This window comes from Pteropus medius, unplaced genomic scaffold, assembly GCF_902729225.1.
Source record: "Pteropus medius unplaced genomic scaffold, Ma_sr-lr_union100, whole genome shotgun sequence".
NCBI classification, from domain to species: Eukaryota; Metazoa; Chordata; class Mammalia; order Chiroptera; family Pteropodidae; genus Pteropus; species Pteropus medius.
In genome coordinates this window covers 1,724,327-1,747,766 of record NW_024352783.1, presented here as the reverse complement: position 1 = coordinate 1,747,766, position 23,440 = coordinate 1,724,327, and the positions used below count along the sequence as shown (strand labels likewise).

The following is a 23,440-nucleotide window of genomic DNA, read 5'->3' as shown; positions in this document are numbered from 1 at the left end:
AGGACTAGCCACAGCCCCAATCAGCCAGACCTGCTGGGTCATGGTGGAAAGCACCAGGCCTGGGTTCAGAGGCCCTGGGCCTGCGTCCAGATTGCAGCTACATCCTGGCTGGGCCATCCGGGCTTCAGCCACCCACACCGGTGTCCTAGTCTCTACACAGGGGCCTTCTCAGCTCTGCCAGTGAATGGCTGGAAAATTCTCTTGGGACTTGTTTGCTTCTCCTGCTCTGAAGTGCCCTCTCAGCCATTCGCCCACACCTGCCCATGGACCAATAAGGCTTCCCCTTCTCCTGCAGGTTCCCAACTGCCTCCCACCCACCATGACCGCAGGCAGGCCGTGACTCTGTGTCACATGTTGTCTGGCCAGTGAGAACATTCTCAGGGACCAGAAACCGCAAAGCCAGCTCCTCGCCTCCCACAGGGTGGGGCCCGTACAAGGAGATTCTCAGCAAGTGTTTAAGCAGGCGGGAAAGGGGAGGCTCGACAGAGAAGGGGTTCAGGGGCTCACTGTCTCCAAGGTTGGGGAGAACAGAACGTAATGAGAGTAGGGGTATTGGGCACCCCCTTCCAAGTTTAGGGAGCCTGAAGGTTCAAGTGACAGGGAATCTCTGCAGGTGGCTCCCAGGGCTGGAAAGGCCCGTGGAGATCCCCCTTTGGCTGTGTTCAAACTTCAGGGGCATTAGAATTACCAGCAAGCCATTTAAAACGCATATTCCTTGACCCACCTCAACCTTGTGGGTTCAACCCTTAGAAGAAGGAGACTTCGGGAATCTGCATTTTAAGCAAACCACGGAGTTCCCATCCCCTTTCCTGATGTCTACAGGACCTCCCTTGAGCAACAGAGTCTCAGGTTAAATGTCCATAGAATGGATGAGGGCACTGCAGACCAGAGAGGTAAAGTGACTGGTTTGCAGCCACACAGCTTCTTGGAGCAGAGTGAAAACCAGAAGCCAGCCTGGAAGTCCCAGCCCTACACAACCCTACTGGCCTGGGTGCCTCCCTGCAGGCTCTGTGGCCCCTCCGAGGGCCAGGGTAGAAGAGATGAGAAATTCCAGGTCATGGGATCTGTCCAGCTCAGTTCCTGTCCAGCCACAGGGCCTTTATCACCAACACTCACTCGGGGCCACTTGTACCCTAACCCCTGCTCCTCGCTGGTCACATGACCCCCTCCCCTCTTCTCTAGACAACGGAACTCTCACTCACCATAGTCCTTCTTGCAGTACTTTTTCATGTTAATCTTCAGCTTCCCTTTGGAGGCCTTGCAGTAGGAATCACAGTCTGCAGGGGAGGGGAGAGCACAGACAAAACCTAATTAGGATGGCGCTGAATAGGCTGGCGGTAAGCGGGAGCCCGCCTCCCTAAATACTCAGAGGCCTCCCTAAATACCCAGAGGCCGGCGATACTCATGGGCCAGGCCAAGCTGACGGCCATTCATGGCAGGCCTGGCTTCTAAAGAGGAGCTTGGGACAAAAGGCCCCTGCCCAACCTACCCCCCACTCTGGCCTGACGAATCCTTTAGCCGCTGCTTGCAGCCCCCTTGGCCTCCGTGAGGGACACTGGGGGCTCCCGCATTGTGCCACCCAGGGCTTCTGAGCGCCACACAAATTCCCCCGTTCTTAAGACGCAAGTGGAGCCTGATTAAAACTGATAGAGGCCTCATTGTCACCCCGTGCCCCGGGTCTGTGTCAGGTGCTGGCTTTCATGGTGCAGAGCCTCTGGCTGGGGTCAGGCCCTAACAAAAGAGGTCACGGAGGAAATTAGCAGCCCATGAAGCATTAGAAAAACCCTTTGGTGTCCACTCTACTGGAGTGTGCAAATAAAATGCCCCCCGAAGAAGAGTTCAGTTCTAATGGGCCCTACTGCTGAGAGGCAGGGCTGCCCGGCCTGCATCCGCTGGGTATCGCTTTGGGGGCTTCCCACAACCCGAGCATGAGCTGGACAGGATGTGGGGGGCCCTGGGGCCTGCCAGCAACCAGACCTGCTTCTCCTGGGGGTGGCTTGTGGCAGCCCACAAAGTGCATACCTCCAACTCCAGCCTATTGCACCCTCCCCCTGCCAGCTCTTTCTGCTCTTTGGACAGGTGATACAATTCTTTTGCCAGGTCCGTGTGTGATACTCAGCATAATGGGCAGCCCACCACACAGGCCCAATTCACCACTCCAGCCTGCCTTGGACTACTACTCAACATGCTGGATCTCATTCATTTCTCACAACCATTCTTTGATGTGTGGGTGTTACTCCCATTCTGCAGGTAAAAAAAAACGGAGACCACCCACCCCATGCATCCCAGACATCTAGCACCAAGGCTAGGTCTTGAACATGGGTTTGAAATGCCAAAATCGCCATACTCTTGGTTACACCATGCTGTGTCTCAGTAAACACCAGTAGATTCCCCCTCAGTGTGAGAGGGTGCTAAGCTCAGAACTGGGATGAAGAGAACCCCATGTTCTAGCAACTCCCAGAATGTTGGCAGAGGAAGACCAGCCATGCTGGCCTGGGGATTACTGGAGGGCTCAGTCTGTTTTAGAAGCAATGACAGCATGGGGTTGTGGAAATGGGTTGGGTGTGTGTCCTGGTGAGGGATGGGGTGGGGGGACTAGAAAGGTGAAAGGGATACACACACACACACACACACACACACACACTCACAAGTGACTGCCCAGGAGCAGGTGTCAGCCCCTCATTCTGCAGAGGGGAAAACCAAGTTAGGGGTAAGGATTTGCATGGGAGCACAGGACAAGGCCAGAGCACAAAGTCAAGCCTCCCAGTGCCATCTTCCCCCACCCCCAACCCATGGCTTAGATCTGTAAGGAATATTTAGAGATCACCCCAGAGTCAGCCTCTGGCCCCATGGGAGGTGGCTGCCTCCTTTGAGGTCCCAGGATATACTGACTAGTGCCTCAATTAAAAGAGAAACAGTTCCATCCCATTGCCCTGGGATCCACAGCCTTGCGGCTCCCTACTGCCTTCTTAGCCAACTTCCTGGGGCACCCAGATAAGAACCGTCTCAGGAAATAGGAAAAACAGCCCCTCTTCCTGCTTCCCTGTGGTCTGAGCCCTTGGATCCCCCACCCCAGGATGCCCTACCCAGGGAGCACCAGAGGCTGCAGTGCCAGTCCCTCCTGCCAGCTGGATGGCTAGTTGGTTATTAGAGTAAAGACTTCTTGAAATGCAGGGACTGGGTCATCCAGAGAGTGTGGCCTGCATTCTACTGTGGCCTGGCCCGAAAGGTCGAGCTGTGAGGGGACGGTGGCCCAAACACAAAGATCAGTGGCACTGGCAACAGCATCATCACACTGCACTTCACTGTTGGGAACAGCCGCTCTCAGCCACGTCTCTGCCAGCTCATGGAGTGACGCTCACAGCAAAGCCACTGCTATGGTTAAACCCAGGCTGTGCGTAAGTCCTTGTGGTCCTGAGTGAGCTGGCTGGAATCCCGCTCTGCTTGCTCCACTTAGGAAAGTGAACTGGAATGCAAGTGGTGCTGGGTGACGTTATTATAGGGACAGCCCTGACTGAACCCACTCTCATCACTTTTTTATTTTTTATGAAAGACATTGGCCTATGTCAGTTAGTACTTGCATTCTGGTCAGGAGGAAACCACCTCCGCCCTACCTCCTGCATGGGTCAAGACACGTCACTCCATCTCAGCCCCGAGGTTGACAAACTGGGTCAAGAGATAACACTGGAGCACGTAAGCTCTTCAGAGCCTCAGAGCAACCCTATGAGGTAAAGATTGCCAGGTCCTATTTTACAGATGAGGAAACTAGAGATCAGAAGGGTTCCAGGGTGTGTGCCCCAAGCAAGCTCTGCACCGCAGAGTAGAAGGGAAGGTGGCTGAGTCCTGTGACGACCCACTCTTGCGCCTTCAGCTCCCACTTCCCCCCTTCCTTTTCCATCACTCTCCCTCCTGGTAACATCTATGGCTCTTCTTTTCAGAGCCAAGTCCACCTGGGACAGAAATCATCCTAGAATGTGTGGCATCCATCACTGCCTAATTAGCTCCAGCTCCAGACCCTACTTGACAAATCACAGCCATCCTTCTGAATATCAAGAGTCTGTGTTTCAATAATGGCAGCCCTCACATGGCACTAACGAGGCATGTGGCACACTGTCTACCCTGCCAATCAGCCTCATTTACAAATGAAGCAGTCTGGCTGCAGAGTCTGTATTCCTCACCCCAATCTTGGCTACACAGTGAAATTACTCAGGAACTTTAAAAAACACTGATGCCTGAGTCTCACCTCCAACACATTCTGATATCATTGGTTAAGGGGGCAGCCTGAGTGGCCAACGTTTTAAAGTTCTCCAGGTGCTTCTAATGTGCAGCCAGGGTTAGAAACCACTGTCTGAGCTAACTGTAGCTGTGAGAATGCGGACAGGGTCTCTGCACCCACGACTTGCACAGAGCACCCAACTTGGCAAAGGAAAGGTCTACACAGGTGAGTACTCACATAAAGAAACTCAAGCTGTCTGCCCCTGGAAAATAGTGTTGGCCTCTGGATATCTGTAGTTGTACTTGTGTGTGTGCGGTAAGGGGGTGGGGCGGAGGGCGTCCTACGTCCTTCCTTTCTGTCAGCCAGAAATTCAGTTCAGGCCAGTGTGCTTGTTGTTGTACAATGTCCTCTACTCCTTTCAGATCTGCTGCTTACAATTTATTGTGAGCTCCGAAAACAGGAAGACAAGCTTGTTAGGATTGTATGTAACACATGGGTAAATAGACTTGGAATGAGAGGCTGAAATGCTCTCCTTTGGGTAAAGTGAATAACCTCCAGAACATAGACACTGAAGCAGCTATCTGGCTGCTTGTGGACTCTTTGTTTTGGTGGTATTCCAGAGAATTGAGGTCATTGGAAAAGTAGTCCCTGGATAAGGGAAAATGTTCCTGTATTTTCTTCTTTTATCAAATATACACAAAGCTACAGAGACTGCTTCAAGATGGACAAACCACAGCTTTAAAATGTAGCTTTGACTCCTTCAAAATGGCATCTACTTGGCAGCCACCCATGTAGCCTCTCCTTGTTTTGTTCCAAAATAACTATAAAGATAATGGAAAAAAATGAAAATTCACACTAATGCCAAAAACTAAACTGATAGATGACCCAGTGTTGGAATCTGGGAGCAATCTCCATTAATTAAAGGCAGATGGTGGTGGAATAAGCAAAACCTGTCCAGGTTTTACCTCCGGACAAAGCTCTGTATCTGACGAATGAAAGGATCTTGAAAAAGGGAACAATGACAGGGAGACAACAACCAGCAAATAAATGGGCAGGAATTGAGTGGGGGCACCAGAAGCAGTGCCCTCCTCCAGGGAGGAGAAGCTTAAAGGAGGGTAAGGACAGGAAGGACAGTGTTTGCAGTGGATATCTGAACTTGCATTTTTATCTAAATCACTGAGGTAGAGAATGAGAAAATTAAGCAGTAGAGGGTATCACCTCCACAGAGCAGAGTCAAGGGAAAAGGCTGGTAAGAATTAGGAACTCGAGGTGGAGCTGCATACACTCCTTCCTCTTCCATCCAGCTTGACGCTGAGATGGGAACCCAGCTGTCACGCTCGTATCGGGGTCTGCAATTTTTTTCTTTTTTGCAAAGTGCCAAACAATAAATATTTCAAGCTATGCAGGCCATACGGTCTCTATTATAACTATTCAAACTTTGTCACCATAGCTGGAAAACAGCTATAGACAATATGTAACCGAATGGGCATGGCAGACTAAAAAAATTCTAAAAAGACAAAGCCTCTGTGAAATAGAAAAAGAAAGCCATAAGGAAACACAAGGCTGAGCTAAAAAGGCTCTATGATGACACACCAAAAAAAGGGTGACATATAAGAGAAAGAAGACCTGGAAAAGCCAAAACCAAAATCTAAAAATCCATAGCACAATTAAAATCCACTTTGAAAGCAGTAAAGAGAAATGATTCCCTAGAAAACTGATTCAGAAATATGGAGAATAAATTGGAGGAACTCTCCTAAAATTTAGAGGGAAAGGATAGAGACATGAAAACTGTGAAAGAGAAAACGATAAGGATATAAGTGACATACGATTGAGAGAGAACTGCAGCAGAGGCCAAATGGAATAGAAATAAGAATCAAAGACAGGATTCCTGAGCTAAAGACAGATCTACATACATGCAAGGAAAGGGCTCACTGAGTATTTGGAAAACAAGGAAAAGAAGCCAATATCCAGACACATCATCACAAAACATATGAAATACCAGGATAAGTAATACTACATACAGATTAAAAATTAACAAGAAGAAGCTGCCCAGATGATCATGGAGCAATATCTATGTGTCTTTAAGAGGGAAAAAAGTCTGTGACCCAAGAATTTTATACCTAGCTAGACTGTCTTACATATAATGCAGGCCATGATAAACGAAAGGCATTTTCAAGAGTGCTAGGGCTCTGAAAATATTCCAATCATGTATCTTTTCTGAGAAAAATACTTAAGAATGTTTTCCAACCAACTATAAAATGAATTTTAAAAAAGAGCTGAAGAGGGGAAAGTCACGGTATGAAGACACTGGTGGTGAACACTGAAACCAGTGAACATAAGAGATTTTAAATTTGGTTCTAAAACTGAAGGCAAATAGCAAAATAATTTTAAAATGTTTCGAAAGGAACATAAGACTATGTATATGTACATACAAATAACTTTAAGATTTTAGTCTAAAACTTTAGATCATATTAACAAAAACTAAGAAGTAGAATGAAGTGGAGACCACAACTCTGTCTTAAGTAGGTAGAATGCAAAAGATGCTATTTCACGCTTTATTCTGACAAATAAGAGCTATTAGATCAAATAGTGCTTTTGAAAAATCCAAAGAAAACCACGAAACACCAGAGAAGATAGAAAATAAACTATAGATAATATGTGAAAAGAAAAAAAACAGGAAAAATGGAATATATAAAAAGCAATTGTGATAAATTAAGATTATATAAGAGCAACTATCTAAAAACAAAACAATGACTATAAGTGGATTCAACTCCACTGAAAAAATGATCAAAAAACATTAAATAACTGTTTCAGAGGGACATAATAAAGCAATTTTTTTTAAAGTTTATAACTTTAAAAGAAGTTGTAAGCTTCTTTAAAGAAGTTGTAAGTTTGTCACTAGGTAACTAAGAAATTCATTTAGTAATAAAAAAGAACGTTCTGTGTGGAAAAACATCTTATTAAAATATATTAAACAAAAATTGTTAGAAATTCAAAACGAAACAGACAGAAACAAATATATAATAAAAGATGCTAAAGTCATTCCAAGAAGCTGAAATTGTACAGGCCATATTTCCTGACCACAATGTAATAAATAGTATTTATTACTAAACAAAAAAGAATGAAAATAAATGAAGTGTATTCAATTCTAGAAGTAACAAATGAGCAAAACAAAAAACCCGAAGAAAGCAGGAGGAAAGAATAACAACAGAAGTAGACATTAATAAAGTAGGATACTGAAAAACTCAAGTTTCAAATACACCCAAGAACTGATTCTCAGTAAAGCCCCAAACTAACAAACTGAAAGAGAGGGAGACAGAGACAGAGACAGAGACAGAGACAGAGACAGAGAGAGACAGAGAAACACTGTCATGTCTAATTTTGAATATAAGAGAGAAAAGAGACACATTAGGAAGTAATGAGAAAAGGTGAGCAGGAAGCTCCCTGCCCTGGCTCTCTCAGGGGACTCTCTGGGGCTCTGATCAAGAGAGCAGGTAAATATGAGAAGATCTGCAGGGGCCCCTGCACCAGGGTCACCTCCACTCCTACCCTCCTGCGCAACAAGATGGGAGCTGCCAGGAACAGACACGGGGACCGCCTGGCTCCCCACTAGGACAGCTCTGTCCCAGGGAGAGCCGCTGAGACCTGGAGGCCGCCATCTGCAGCTCGCAGCAGGCCCATCCTGGCTGGCTGGCATCCTGACTCCTCCTGGGAGCAGCAGACCCTTCCTTTTATTCCCCCCACCTGCTCCCCTGACCAACCCACAGACAAGAGCCAAGAGGGGGCCTTGCAGGCCCAATCCCAGAGGCCAAACCCCTCCCTCTTCTTCCTCCACCTTCGGTAGCTGGCTCCTCTGGTCTGCCTCCTGTGCCCAGGTGCCAAAAACCCTGCTGGGCAGGCCTGTGCGGCAGATCCAGATCGAAGCTCATCTCTGAGCATATGGCAGGCGGGGCCCAGTGTTCTCCGGTTGGGCGCTGCATCTGGCGACTCCCTTGGAGCAGGGCGGGGAGCTGGCCAAGGTCTCACTCTCAGCAGCACCCCTGCCTCTCTGCTTCTGGGCTGTCAGGCTTGGGAAGGTGGGGCTGTACAGGCAATGAATGAGGGACACCCAACCACCGAGGTCCATCTCGGGGCAGAGACCTGGAGGGCTGGGTGGGTTTCCAACTCCACTGGCTGGGTGCAAGGGAGGGGTTCCTGGTCCCCCCTGTCCCGGAGTGACAGAGCTCAAGGGTCTGGGGCTAGCAGGGGTACCCAGCTGGCTCTGCCTTTTTGGCTGGGCCACTCTGCCCACCAGCAAGTGATAAAAGACAGGTTAGGCCGGTCTGCCCAGAGAGAGTGTATTTTGGCTCCACTGGACCTAGAGCCACAGAGCTGCTTGGAATTCCTCATGCCAGAGTCCAATTTTTAGTGTGCGCAATTTTCAAGATGCTGCAGGTGTCCACAGGTTTCGTAACAGCCATCGTAGAATGGCGGAGGCACTCCCTGTGAAGCCAGCTCTCCCCTCTTGGTCCTAGGATACAGGTACTAAACAACTCTCCCCCTGCTACGACCACCTTTTCAGCAACCTCACCTACAAGCACTTTGCCCAGGGTACAGCCACCTCTCTGGGAGAGCTGAGGTCCGAGGCAGCTCTTGAGTGCCCACTTGTCTCTCCAAGCCTGTACTGCTCTCATCCACCTACTCTATCACCTCCAAGCCCTACCTGCCTCAACAGCATAATGCCCATTTAACTTTGGGCTCTGGCACAGAAAGGCCAAGGACCCCCAAATGAGACAGCCTCTAGCAATCAACTGGCAGAGCAGCTGGGAGTGAGGCGCCTTGCAACCTATAGGTGCAGATGACTAAAAAAAAAGCCCAAAGTGTTTGCAACATAGGTGGCAAAGGACTAGTGTCTTTATATGTAAAGAGCTCCTCTCAATCAATAAAAAAAAGATAAGCAACCTAAAATGCAAAGAGGAATCAGACAATTCACAGAAGAGGGAAAAAGGAGTAAAGAGAAGAAAAATGTTCTATGTCAAATATTCAGAGAAACACACCTTAAATCAACAGGAACATAGGACTCCTGTCTGGCAAACCGGCCAAGGCAAACACACACTCATACAACGTGGCTGGGAAGCAAACTAACACACACTTCCCTGAGTGCAACTGGCATCGAAAAGAGTGACACTCCTAAAATGAAAACAATGAGCAGGTAGAGAATTGGGAGTCGGGGGAGGAAGAAGTAGAGAATTACTTAGATACAAAGGCCAGTCTGAGGGGGTGACAGGATGACAAGGAGTCAGCCCTGTGAAGCACTCAGGGCAGGAAAGGGTGAGACAGATGTGAGGAACCAAAGAAAGGGGAGCCTGGACCTAGTAAGGGAGGCTCAGTGAGAGGTGAGGCTGCATGGTTTGCAGGGGTCCCCTGGGGACTTGTCAACTATGGCAGGATTTGGATTTATAAAAGAATATACTATGCACTGATAGGCTGGATGGTGGGACTATGTCTGGTTTTTAAACTGTCATTTTGTCTTATCTATATTTTAATTTTATTGCAATGAGGATACAATGTTGTGTTAGAAATTCTGAGGTGAGTCTCTCCTTTGATGAGGATGGGGACCACATACTTATGGATAGTGGGGATGAATCCCATAATGAGATGATATCTGTATTCAACAAGGTGACACTTGTATTCCTGACCCATGGGGCTTCTGCTGCCGAGAAGTGCTTGTGTGTATGTGCGGGTGCGCGTGTGCGTGTGTGTGTCTGCGTGTTCATCCTCTCCCAATTCCACAAATGTTAATACCAAGGGACAAAGAAAAACTGAGTTGTCAGCCAACTGTGTGCACAGTAAGGTAGTTGGGAGTGAGAACACTGTTCCAGCTAAAGTGGTCAGGGTAAGTTCCCCGAGGAGGTAACACAGGACTGAGACCCAAACGGTGCCAAGGATGGAGGGCCAAGAAGATCTGAGACCAGACAGTTCCAAGCAGGAAGAACAGCCTGTGCAAAGGCCCTGAGGCAGGATCAAACCAGGCATTCTCCAGGGACTGAATGAAGGCTGGGATGCCTTGCACAGAGTGAACAGAGAGGAGCAGAGAGATGAGTCACGCAGCCTTGAGGGATCATGTGGGGCTGGATATGGTTTGGATTCTATTTTAAATGTAACACAAATACCTCTATGTTCTTAGTGCCTCAGAGGATTCTAGCCAGACCTGGAACACTTAGGGCTGCTGGATACTGGGTCTTTAATTGCATGGGCTGAGGGAGGCTGAGGGAAGGTCCTTGGGCTGCCCTCCTCATAGCTGAGGTTACCAGAACAGGATATCTACTCTGTACTGCAGTTACAAATAGCCAGTTTCCTTGCTCTTAGAAATCTACATAGTCATTCTGCCTTATGAGCCTCATCCTTTCTCAAGGACTGCAAATATATATTCCAGTGCAGAAGTATGGATATGTGTGCTTTATGCTGGTGAATTCGGCACTGGATCCTCTTCCTGTATGCAACTGGGGTTCAGCTGGTTAGAGTAGTGGCTTGTGCTCTGGCACACACACACCCCACCCTCATGCCCCCCAGGGAAGCCCTGCTGTATTTGCTCCTTCTCAAGTGTGACCACTTTCACCCAGGGCTTCCCAGGAGATTCCCCTTGCTACACCTGTAGGGGAGGAGGCAGGCTCCTGGCAGGTCCATACACTGTGCAAGGCATATCCATGACCTTCCTTTTTTCCATTAGTTTTCCATAGAGAGCCACCCATTGTGAGCCTCAAACATCAGGCCTGGGTCTGACAGATCTACAGCCTCCCCAACATCCACTCTCCTTTTTCCTAAATAGCAAGCCCCAATGTTTCCAACTTCAAATACCCTTCTTCGAAGACCATGGCCAGGTCCCCAGTTCTGGCCCTGAAAGTATAAGTCTAAGTCCACTGAGAGGGACTCCAGAGAAAGCAGTATTTTCTTGTACAACCCTGTTATCTGGGTCCCTTAACCATTCTGAGCCTCAGTTTCTCTGTCAGTGTCATATACATTCATAGGATTTAGGAAGAAATAACTATGGTGCAGTGAGAGCGATAAAGGAAGTCAGAGACAGTATCTCAAGGAGATGACCTTTCAGCTGGGACCTGGAAAGTGAGAAGGTGCTGCCAACTGGGTATGATGAGCTCAAGCCCCTCAGAAGGCCCCAGCTGAATGAGGGTGAATGGTGATAGAGCAGAAGGAAAGGTGGGGCCTCACTGATGGGCCTCAAGAGGCAAGGAGAGGAGCTCAGATCTGAGTGAGCTGGCCCCGGTCTGTGGTAGAAACTGAAGAACTGACTCAAACCAAGAAGCCAGTTGGTGGGTGGGGTAGGGGCAATGGAGCTCCCAACAGGAGCACATCTGCCTCCAAGATCCTTTCTGGGCTACACTGTGGACCCAGAGCTGCGCAGCAGGCCAGAGAGAGAAGGTGCCCAGATGAACAGGACATGGGATCCACAGCCAAGACCTTGTCTGTGTCCAAGGTCCACGGCCTTGGGACATTTACTCTGTTCACTGGTGGACTATCGTTTGCAGAATGTCTGGAAAGAACAGGCCCAACACCCCAAGGATACTGGAGAAGCCAGAGACTCCACAGAGGGCCATTCACAGGTTCAGTCACCCCACTTTGGCGACCTTTCCCCTTGGCGACCTTCCTTGAAACTCATCCCTGTGTCACTTCCCCACGTGGCCTTCTTCTCTGCTCCCAAGCACAGCTGGGCACCTCTGTATTCTTAGTGCCCATCTCAGTGTCTGGAATTATCTGTCTGCCTCCTCTCCCAGTGGTGAATTGAACCCTGGTCTCAACACCTGGCACAGTGTGGGTTACCACTGAATGCTTGTTGAACCCACCGGAACGTGCACTCTGGGCCATGTATGACCACGAACACAGCAGTGTAAAATAAGCCGAATGCAGTTGCTCCTGTAAGATACCAAGACTGCTTGGACCCACAAACCCACAAATGAAAGACACAGTCAGCTCCCTTTGAAATTCTGGAGACACCTGTGAGAAAGCCTGGGTCAAGGGCTCAGACATCTTTTAAACCTGCTAAGCCCTCTGACGACAAAGAGGGCCTGATTTGGGCTGGAGAGGGCTTGAGTAGCACTAGAAATCAGGGGGTCCCACCACCTCTATCGGGATGTGCACCTGACATCCTAAAAGCAGATTCCTCGAGGTCTGCAACTCAGGGCTTTTCTGCAGGTTGTAGCCTGCTCTCTTTGGGGTGTGGAGTATCCGTTGGACAGTTCGCCTCCACCTGGACCCAGGATACAATCCATTGCACCGGTGGGAATGGTCTATCTCAGAATAGTGATGAACTTCAGGGCTACAGGATGCTGGGCAGCAGTTAGCAGCGAGGCTATGGAGGAACTCAAAATGATGGCCCTGTGACTTTCAAGCTGTGTGTCTGCTGACACCTCTCTGAACCTCAGATTCCTCATTTATTAAATGGAGGTGAGAGTGTGTAATTCTCTGAAGTTCTAGTAAGATGAAGCCTGATACGGTAAGCACTAAAAAATGTTTGCTATCATTATTTTTACTGTAATTTAGGAGCCATGAAAAGAAAATCTTGTTGTAATCCTGGCTTACCCAATTTAAAAAAAAATTGTTTTTTAATTTCTCGCTCAAGTACGTACTGACTGACCTTTAGCTATTCTGAAAAGCAAAGCCATCTTTAGGGCACCTGTTTCCTTCCCAGCACTTGTCAGTTACATCCAGTTATAACTACATACAGTGCAGTTACACATTTTCCAATTTGTTTATTTTCTGCCTCCCTCCCTGAAGATGAGGGCCACTGCCTTGTTCACTCCCCAGGGCCCAGGACACATATAAGCTCTTAATAAATTTTTGTTGAAATGGGGGCTCAGCCGCCACCACCTGTGGCCAGCAAAGTGACCTGTGGCCCCAGCAACTCCTTCACTCCCCTAGTCCAAGGGCGGAAAATACCAGGCCTTGCAAGGGAAACCACCCAGAAGAGCAAGTTTGTGTAAACAGCAGGAAAGCAAAGGCCCAAGGCAGGATTCTGAACGGACGGCAGAAAAAGACAATTTTAGAAAATGCTGCAAACAAAAAGCTGACATTTGGTGAGTGTGCTCCTTGCCTGGGGAGTACAGTGGGAGCCGATAAATCATCTTTCTCCAGGGAGGTTTGAAGGGCTTTAGTGTTTTGTTTGGACTTTAATAACGTAGATTCTGATTCTGCTGCCCTATTATGAAAATAGATTTGCAGATTTAGAATAATGGGCCTGGGATTCTGTGAGCAGCTCCTACAGGAGGAGCCAGGAAGGCCCTGACCTGGGGGAGATGGGGTGTGAGCCACCTTCTATCTACCAAGTCACCTGCCCTGGAAGCCCATCTTGTTTCAGTCTTGCCTGGTCACTGGTACCCCTGAAGGGAAAGGAACAAGCACACTGGGCTGGACTTTTGGAGCGGGGACAACAAGCCAGGGTCTTGCTCCTGTAGCTGATGAAAGTGGTTGACTGGCTCCAGCCCCCTCCCTTCGGGCCAGGGCAGCCTACAGCCTGGTTTGGGGGTGGGGTGCTGGGCTTGGAGAGGTCGGGGCTGCACTGGCCATATGAGGCGGGAGAGCAGCCCCTCTTCTCCACTTGGAACAAGAGGGTGCCATGAGTCCCCAGCATGCTCTTTCTTCTTGCTGAACAAGATGGATTGGAAAACAAATTGGCTCAAATAAAGCATGTAATTAGATTAAAGCCTCTTGCCCAGAGCTTTCGGGGCTGCAAAAAGCCTTCCTGACTGGAGACAGGAGACCTCGGTGGGTTGAACCAGCTCCTGGACATCCAGAATTTTCCCTTGACTCTCAGATGCCCACCCCCAGTCCTCCCCAGCCGGTGTGAACTATGCTGAGGGGAAAATTTCTGCCACAAAGATGGCCCCAGACCCTGCACTGCCACCAGCCCCACAGGAGGTGGGGTCACCTTGTTCCCTGCCTGCAGACCCCACCTCTTCCACAGAGGGTGACCATGTCCAATCCACGTGGCCCAGCTGCAGCTCAGCCCATCTCTAGCGTGAACACCTGGGACAGTGATACATCCACACCTGAGGAGCCCTCGCCGAAGCGCTTCCCACCAATAACACCATTTGAACAGCACAAGGACCTCTAAGGGGATCAGGCAGTAGTATCAGGACTGCCGTTTCCATTACACACATGATAGAAGTGAGGCCCGGAATGTTCAGTGTCCAGGGTCACCGGCCGGTGAGGGCACTTTCACTAACACCAGCTGCCCTTCACTCCAAGTCATGGTCGCCCAGGGAGGTCTTTGCCATAGGCAACCTGATGACCATCAAGCAGTGACTCTTAACCTTCTCTTAACCAACGCTCAAGGGACCTCTTCTCGGCTTCCTGTCCTCAGGAAGATCCTCTGCATAACTGTCCTTTCCACTATCCATCCTCCTGCCACACCCCTTCCCAAAGAGTCAGCTTCCACCATGACACCCCTGCCCCTCCTCCCAGCAGCCAGCCCTTCGGAAATGCAGTTGTGATCGCAGGCTGCCAGAGAAAGGAAGGAGCACGTATGAAACTCAGGGTTCCTAGTTTGAAAGTCCTAATGATAAGCAACTTATCTCCAAAAGAAAAATAAATATGAGGGTCACCTTAGGAGACACTGATGGGGAGCAAGTATGGAAGCAGGAAAAGCAAATAGGCAGGATTATGAGCCACCAGCTTTCCCATCCAAGCTCATGGCAGACATGACTAGTCAACCTCAGCACCCAAGGGAGCACAGAACTCAGTAAGATGCTCCTGGTTGCTCAGTGGGAAAGCTGATACATTCTTGCCATCCCTTGTTTATTCTGTCATTTGCCACTGACTGATACACTGGACATGGGCCGTGCAATCTGCCTTCTCTGAGCTGAAAAGGTATTTGAAGGTTGGTCCACCCCTGTACCTCCTATTGCCATCCCACTGCCTGAATCTGCCTCACCACTTATCCGAGGGTTGGAAAGGACTTTTGTCAGCTGAGTCTTGCCTGTTACTCCTACCAGATGGTCTTAGTTCCACCTACTGGAACTGCTCAGCACAAGCCTACCACCTGTTAAACCAACAGATGAGCCTTCGAGACTTTTGGAGAAAGTGCCCCTCCCTCCCAAGCCTTCCTGGTTCCTTAGACACCAAGGACATGGCTTTTAGCACCCCCATCATGCTGGTCCCTCTTCTTAATCTCTCTGTTCCTCGGTTCTCTGATGCTGAGACTTGAAAAGGCTAATCTTGCCTCCTCTTTACTTTATGGACATCTATGTTGAGTGTGCAAAAATCCTACTTAACTGGAGGCTGCTTACCTGCTTATATCAAGTCTCTGGAATACAGGTGAGAACCAGGAAGGAAGAGATCTAAGCAGACAAATTGCTATCACAAAGGAAATCCCTTCAGGCCTTTATTCACAGCTTAATTATCTTTTACATACAAACATTGATAATAAATGTTGTTACATGCATTCCTAGAACACAATTCTTACCATCTACATATTTAAAGGGTGAGGAGGCTAGAGATTGATCCACAGGAAGGAGAAACAGCTAGCAAACAGAGGACAAAGAGACAGAACACTATGAAACTATGAAAAGCAGATGTAGAATAACTAAGGGCCATTTTGAACAGAGGCAAACAGTCCTGAAAAAGCTCGAGATTATGACTGCATTATATACAATCCCTTTTTGCAATGGCTGTATCATCCTGAAAGGTGAAATCATGTTCCATGTGCATGGTTTAATAAGGCAAGAAAGTTGCTGATACATTTGGGAAAGATTTCCATCCACAATGGTTAAAATAAAAAAGGTACATGGCACATCAATGAATTACACCTCAGGCATCTTTAAAACCGTGTTCACGGGGGCTGCTCATTCCACAACAAAGCAAGATCCGTGGCAGATACTAAAATCCTCCCTGTCAAGACCAGACTCCATCATTTTCTCACATGGAGAACGAAGGTACTGTGGGAAGCAAAGAATTTTCTATATACTTCAGGTAACCGCAGACCCAAGGGCCCCCCTGCGGAAGGTGTGAGGAGTTTTCATATTCCAGGCAGAGGCCTGGCTGTCCTCCCCAAAAGCCACTGCAGGGCCTAGAGGCTGAAGGTCACCTGGACTTCATCCCTGCCCTGTCCTCCCCACCTGGACACATCTAGGGGATCTGTGGGACCCGCAGCCATGCCTGAGCTCCTGAGGCACACTATTCTCTCATTCCAGTTCCCTTTGGTCTGTGGACAGTGGGTGGGAGCCAGGGAGACACAACTCTGAGCTGTGTCCTGCCCTCCCCACCTGGACACATCTAGGCTTTAACGAGATGGCCAAGCTCATCTTTTATACCAGTCTTCTATTTCTTAACTATTGCTTCTGTCTCCAGGAACTCTTTAGCCCAGGATTTCCAACTGGTGCCCCACATCTGTCTCCCACTTAGAGAACAGCCTCAGAGTTGTGTCTCTCTGGCTCCCACCCACTGTCCACAGACCAAAGGGAACTGGAATGAGAGAATGGTGTGCCTCAGGATCTTGGGCATGGCTGCAGGTCCCACAGATCCCCCAAGTGCTGTAACTGACTCACCGCTGGGAAATTCACACACAGGCCCCCTGGACAGGCTTTCCAGGACAATTCTGGTAGAAAAAGACTAACCAGCTTTCACCCACAAAGGAGGCCACATGTGTGGGAGACACTATCTGGCTCAATTCCTGGCACCCAAAAGCACCAGCTCCTGTAAGAACTTGGAAAAGAGCTCCTTGGGCCCCTGAAACAAGTCACCTCAGAACCTTCTGATTTCATGAGCCTCTGCTCTGAGGAGGTCAGGCTTCGTGGTCACCCTGAGGTCTAATCGAGCCCCTTTATCACCCTCCCCACTGTAACATGCTCATCCAAACCTTGAGCCACACAGCAAATTCAAACATCTTTTGTCAGAGTCAAAAATCAAAACTCTTGCACCAGAGATGAGCCTGTAAACTCCAGGAGAGAGTTTAGAGATCTGCTTGCTGAGGATGAGCTGCCTAGCTGAATGAAAGGTGTCTGACTGGGGCGGATGGGGGTGTCCTCAGCGCTGAGAAAAAGACATGGAGACCAAATCTACATCAGAGCCAGAGGAATACAGCCCCCTAATCTTTCTTCAAGGTGCAAATGCTGCCATCCCTAGGGGTTTTGCTTGAGGGCCCCACATTGTTTCTAGCTATGCCGCTGCTTCTCCTTACCTGCCATCAATGTCATCAGGAAACAGCAGCCCATCCAGAAGGGTGACAAGCCACCTTCGACTTGGGGCTTTGAATGAGAGCAGAACAGACACAGCAGGCTCTTAGCCAAGCCTGACATTGGGAGACCCACAGAATGCCATGTGGACACCTGCTGACAAATGTACACCTGGATCTACTCTAATAGGTAACAGTCTGAGTTAGAAGCCATCTTTCTTGCATAGTAAAATCATGGTCCACTGAACTCAGAGGTCCATATTCCATCATTTCTGTAACCCCAGCACCTAACCCAGGCCCTTGGTAAATGTGCAATTGATGAACGAATGAAGAGAAAATGAACAAACAGACAAGCGCGCAAATCTTTGAACTGGAATTGCCAAGGAAGGCTGGGAGTTTGGTGCGGGGAGCGGGGTTGGGGGATGCGTGGGCCCTCAAAATCACTACCAAGCCCAGCTGAACAAGAAATCCCCATTTTCAGCCTGTAGCCCAGACGAGGCCAAGGGAAGGATTTATAGAGCACAGGATCCGTATTTCATAAACCCTTCCAAATTGCAGAAAAGGCTGCACCTGCCTCCGTCAGTCCACGGCTGCTAATCCGCTGTAACAGTTCTGTGCCCTCCATTCTGTCTCCCACTCGGAGGGCAGAGTTATCCCGTGTATTCGCCTTTAATAAGCTGAAGCCATTCGGGCACTGTATTCACTGGTATCTGCTCCCACAGGGCCCGCCCCACGGGGTCTCCTTGTCGGCTCTCCGAGTGAACAGGGGATTTTGTGTTCGGCAGGGAAAACAAAGCTGTCCCAATGGGGATCCGGTTGGCTCCCGATACGCTTCTCCAGTGAGAGCCAACAGTGGACACAGCCTAGAGTTGCTGTCAACACTAAAGAGTGATTCAATGGAGTGGAGGAGGGGGAAGCTAAGCTGGGGATCCCTGGGAAGGTCGTCAAAGGGAGGGATGTTTGTAGCCCCATAGCATCCTCCCAACTGGTTAAGCCAATGCCATTGAGGTCATGCCTTACAACCTGGTGTCACTTTTGCTTCGTTCCCTGGGTGGGCCTACACTCCAAACCTAGGCAGCTGTCATGCAGGATGCACTTCCCTCAGCCAGGACAGGGCTAAACTGCTTCCTTTACAGAGAAAAGGCCCTTAAAGTTCACCATCACTTTCTGATGCCAATAACTGAAGTCAACAGAATGAACAAAAAGGTCTGTGGCGAAGACCATGTGTGGTTATCAAACACCATTTCATTTTCCTCCGGGCCTTACAGACTATTTTACCCAGTACCCCTTGCAGTTAGGTGTTGTCACGTAATAGAGTTCTAGCCAATAGGACATAGGTAGAAGTGATGCATGACGCTTTCAGGCCTAGCCCAGAAAAGTCTCCCATGTGCTCCCCTATGCTCTCCCTCTCCGAACCAGCAATGACACCGAGGCCCTAGGGCATGGCAGAGCCACATGACAGGAGCAGCCTGGATCCTTGACTCACTGCTTAGAAGGGAGCCACCCAACCAGGAACACCTGTGATGGACCGTTGTCTGCTTGTTACAGCATGTAGCCCGCCCTGACCAATACAGGACCAATACCAGAAGTAAAGAGAGTTTGAATTAGGAGCAGCAGCAGCTGCGATACACATGGGAAAAGAGAGAGATACGAAAGATATCATAAGACTGGCATTACTGAGTGACTGGCTGGATATCAGAGAGAGAAAATACCGTACCCCAGAGAATAATCACCAAGGCTTTCTACAGTGCAGGGCTACTAGAGAATGGACAAAACAGAAACCCACAGAAGGTCCCCAAATCCCAATAAAACTTGCTTCCTTGCAAATAATTTACCAAATAGAGCAGATGTGGCTGGTGCCCTCCTCAGACCCCCTCTACTGGGCCAGTACACCCAACTCCAGCTGCTGCAGGTGCTAGCAGCTGATGGCTCACACTTGGACGTTCCCTGAAGGCTTGCCCTTGGCTGATGAAAATTGTTCTGCTTGGAAATATCTGGGAGGTCACATGCACCCCTCCCCAGGGGGTAGTCCATAGCCAATGGCCAGCTACATGGGCAGGTGTAACTGCCCAGCCCTCTGCTTTTAAGAAGGACAACTTCTTTAATGTGATTCCCTCTCCAGAGCTCTCCATGGGCTCATGTTGAGACCAGACTTCCAAACCCACATGTTTCCCTAGCTTCTTCCCTGCCTGTCCTGCTTCCCCGACTCCCTTATCAGTTTCTCCTGAGAACATCCCCTCACTAAACCATCTGCACAAGAATCCCTGTCTTGGGGCCTCTGGGGCCCCTAAAACATCATGGCCCCTGGTAATCCCAATGAATGGCTGGAATTCCATCTCTTGTCCCATCAGCAGTACATTTGCCACGAAAGAAAGAAGGATGGGGTGAAGTCCAGAGCCAGGACAATCCTGGACTATCGGGCCTATGGAGATTACCACCTTCTCAGCGGTCTCTCCGCCTGGTGAAGATGGACGCTATGGTAAAGAAGTCATGGCCTGCAGGGAGATTTTAGATGTTCGAGGTACAACTTCCCAACCCTGGGGCTGAAGGAAGTCCCGATCCTGGGGCTAAAGCAGGTGGCCTCATGGGACAGAAGGGATGGTTGGCCAGGAAACTAGGGAAGTGTCTTAACCTGCTGGGGGTGGGTAGGAAGTCAGACAGATGACAGTGGGTGAAAACCTAACCCAGTATGGCTTGAAGAAATTTTTAAAGCAGCTTCACTAAAGCTGTGGCCCCAAACATCCATGAATTTCTAACCTCTCTTCAGCAGGAGGAATCTTTCCCAAGCCTCCAGGTCTCCTTTCTCTCCACAACTTAACCACCTGAAAGGGAGCTTGCTTGAGGCACTACAGTCAGTGGAAAGCTGGGACACCTGGGTCCTCCCCTCGATTCTTCCATCCACCCTAGGGCAAGTCACTGTCCTCCTCTGGGTCTCAGTCTCCCCCTCTGTCACATGTGGAGCCATACTGGATGATCTTGTCCCTAGGTTTCCTATTGGTATCAAGATTCAAAATTCCACTCCCGGGATGCCTTTCAGGGGGAACGCTGAGAAATATTTAATAGCCAGCTCTCTGGGAAGAAAAAGCATTTGATTTGTAGCATGTGCCAATTTCTGAGGTGTAAATATTCCCATCACGGCCAATTTCAAACTACCAGCAGGATGCCCTGAACACTGAGCTGGGAAGAGGTGCCCACAGTCAGCAATCATGAGCCAGGGTGAGCAGGTACATGCTGGCTTCAGCACACCACTGATTTTCATACACCTCATTGCACAAAATAAATTAATTTCAGACCCTGGTTCATTTCTAGTCTCTGCAAACAAAAAGGCTTTCTCCTTTCCTCAATTCTGCATTACACTTTACTCTTGAACAGAGACCACAAAACAATACAAATGACACCCACCATCATCTTCCCTAGGGAGAAGCTGACCTCCCCAGTGGAAGGAGCAGGAAGGGGGCCACTGAATGAAAGCTCCGCCCTCTGCCTTAGGAGGCAAAGATGCAAGGACCGTGTTCTGTGTGGTCATACCTGGGGTCACAGCAGGAACTTGCAATACATGGCCGTACCCATACTTGTAGCAGCAGAGGGACAACACAGCAGACAGCAGCGTCCCATTTAATAGTAGGTGGGGGTTGGGGCTGAGGAATGTCTGAGCATCACACCAAATGTGGTAGGAGGCAACTGGCAGCCTCCCTGGCTTCAAGGCCAAGTTGGTCCTCCCAACACTGAAGGTTCATGTCCACACCTGGAAAATGGGCAGATGACGTCCCATTCCATTCTCCTCTTCTCCTTTCCGTCCCCAAGTCTAGGCACCTTCTTGGTCCAAATCCCCCCCATGGTCCCCTCAACAAAGCCTGGAAAGAGCCCCTAGGGCAAGGGCTCTGTGGCTACCAGCCCTGCAACCACAATCAGCCTCCCGACCAGCTGGGACCAGAGAATTCTGACTTGGGAGGGAGCCAAATCAATCATTGAGCCCAACTCCTTCATTTCCTTGAGAAGACTGAGCCTAAGCTCTCAAGTGACCTTCAGGGCACTTTAATTGGGGTGGAGGACTGTCACAAAATACTCAAAACCTATGCTCTTAAGTAAATGATTGTTTTTAACAATGTTGCTATGACCACCTGCTATGGACTGAATTGTGTCCCACCAAAATGCCTATGTTGAAGCTCTAACCCCCAGTGTGGGAAGGAAGTGGGGTTAGATGAGATCGGAGAGGTGGGGCCCATGAGGATGGAATTAGTGCCCTTACAAGAAGAGACACAGAGAGCTCTCTCCCCACCATGTGAGGACACAGAGAAAAGTTGACAATCCACAAGCTGGGAAGAGGGTCCTCTCTAGAACCCAACCATGTTGGCACCCTGATCTTGAACTTCCAATGTCCAGAACTTCCATCTTCAGAGAAAACTAATTCCTCTCATTTAAGCCACACAGTCTATGGTGTTTTGTTTTGGCAGCCTGAGCAGACTAATGTATTGTAAGTCTGGTAGAGTATTTAAGATATCAGAGGGACCACTGCGGTGCTGCCCAACTCCCAACTCTGGAGGTGGGGACTTTATACCAGTTCAGTGGCTAGTGGGGTTCTCCCCCAGCAGAGCTGACAGCATTCTGGATGGGAGAGAAAACTGACCGTACTGAGGGCTTCAGGCCAGGGTGCCTGGCACAGCCTAGTTACTGTGCACCCCTTCCCACCAGTGCCCAGCCCAGGACCTCAGCGAGAATCCCCAGGGGAAGTATCAAACACAGCTCTGGGCAGGGGCCACCCTGGGGGTAGGGTGCATATCTCTGCATCTACCCTGCCTCAGCCTAGCAATGTAGCCTGCAAACACTATTCCCCACCCCACCCCACCCCGCTGCCTCTACCAACAAGGACCTTATGACATCTGTGTGACACAGGGGCGGGTCCTGGAGATTCCAATCCTCTCTCTCACTGACACCTGTCACTCATCCCACTCCCATCAGCCATTCCCCTTGAGTTCCCAGAGGGAAGAGCTCCCAAGAAGGGCTAACTATTTTGCCCCTGCAGGCTCCCCTAGCCCCTAGCCTTTTTCCCCTGGGGGAAAAACAGCTTATGGTTGAGAACCACTGGATTAAACTCAGATTTCCTGACATCAGCCTAGTTCCCCAGAACACGCCAGGAAAGGAAACCAGAGACTGAGCCACGAGAACGTGGGACCTGTGAGTGGAACCTGCTCATTGCCCTGGCTGGAGACTGAACTGATCCCGTTAAGTATTAGGTTGGACTGAATGGAATTGCCATTTTATATGACCGGTTGTAACCCACAAAAATGGCAATTTCACATGGTCCAACTTACTGTTTACTTCCCCTAGGGCAGGAGACGCTGCTCTGGGCAGCCCGTGTGAAGCAGTCTCTCTCTCATTCTTTCTCACTCTCTGACTCTCCTTTCCTCTGCCTTTTTCTCTGTGTCCTCTCCCTCTGTCTTCCTTCTCCACCCCACTCCAGCAGCTTCCTTATTCCCCGACTTTTCTCACTCTCCCCGCCTCCCCCTCATTCTCTCCCCTTTTTGGAATCTGCACAAAGGGCCCAGGGCAGAGGTCAGGGTGGGGGTGAGCAGGGCTAGGAGAACGCTGGTGCTCCCACCCCCAGCCAGAGGCCTCAGTCACCCCAGGGAGTACAAAGGAAGCCATTTGCATTGTGGGTTTGAGGCCCCCATTGTTTCCCTGTGGCAGGGCCTTTGCAGGTGGAGCTGCCACCAGCCTCCAGGAGGATAAAGGGATGTGCAAAGAGGCTAGGGGAGCCTGCAGGGGCAAAATAGCCCTTCTTGGGAGCTCTTCCCTCTGGGAACTCAAGGGGAATGGCTGATGGGAGTGGGATGAGTGACAGGTGTCAGTGAGAGAGAGGATTGGAATTTCCAGGACCCGCCCCTGTGTCACACAGATGTCATAAGGTCCTTGTTGGTAGAGGCAGGGGGGTGGGGTGGGGTGGGGTGGATGTTGATTATCACAACATCCAGAGTACGGAGGCCAGGGATGCTGTGCAACAACCCAAACGCCACAATCAAGGATTCTCCAGCCCTGTTGTTACCAGTGTTGACACTGAGAAA

General features: G+C 49.6%; 1 protein-coding gene across 2 annotated transcripts in view; it reads right to left on the bottom strand.

Moving 5' to 3' along the window:
- NTN1 (netrin 1) overlaps positions 1 to 23,440 on the bottom strand; it is a 186,754-nt gene that overhangs the window by 19,450 nt on the left and 143,864 nt on the right. For both annotated transcript variants that reach the window (XM_039847341.1, XM_039847340.1), the window contains exon 6: positions 1,203 to 1,277. In XM_039847341.1, coding sequence (XP_039703275.1) covers positions 1,203 to 1,277 — 75 coding nt within the window. The remainder of the gene's footprint in view (positions 1 to 1,202; positions 1,278 to 23,440) is intronic.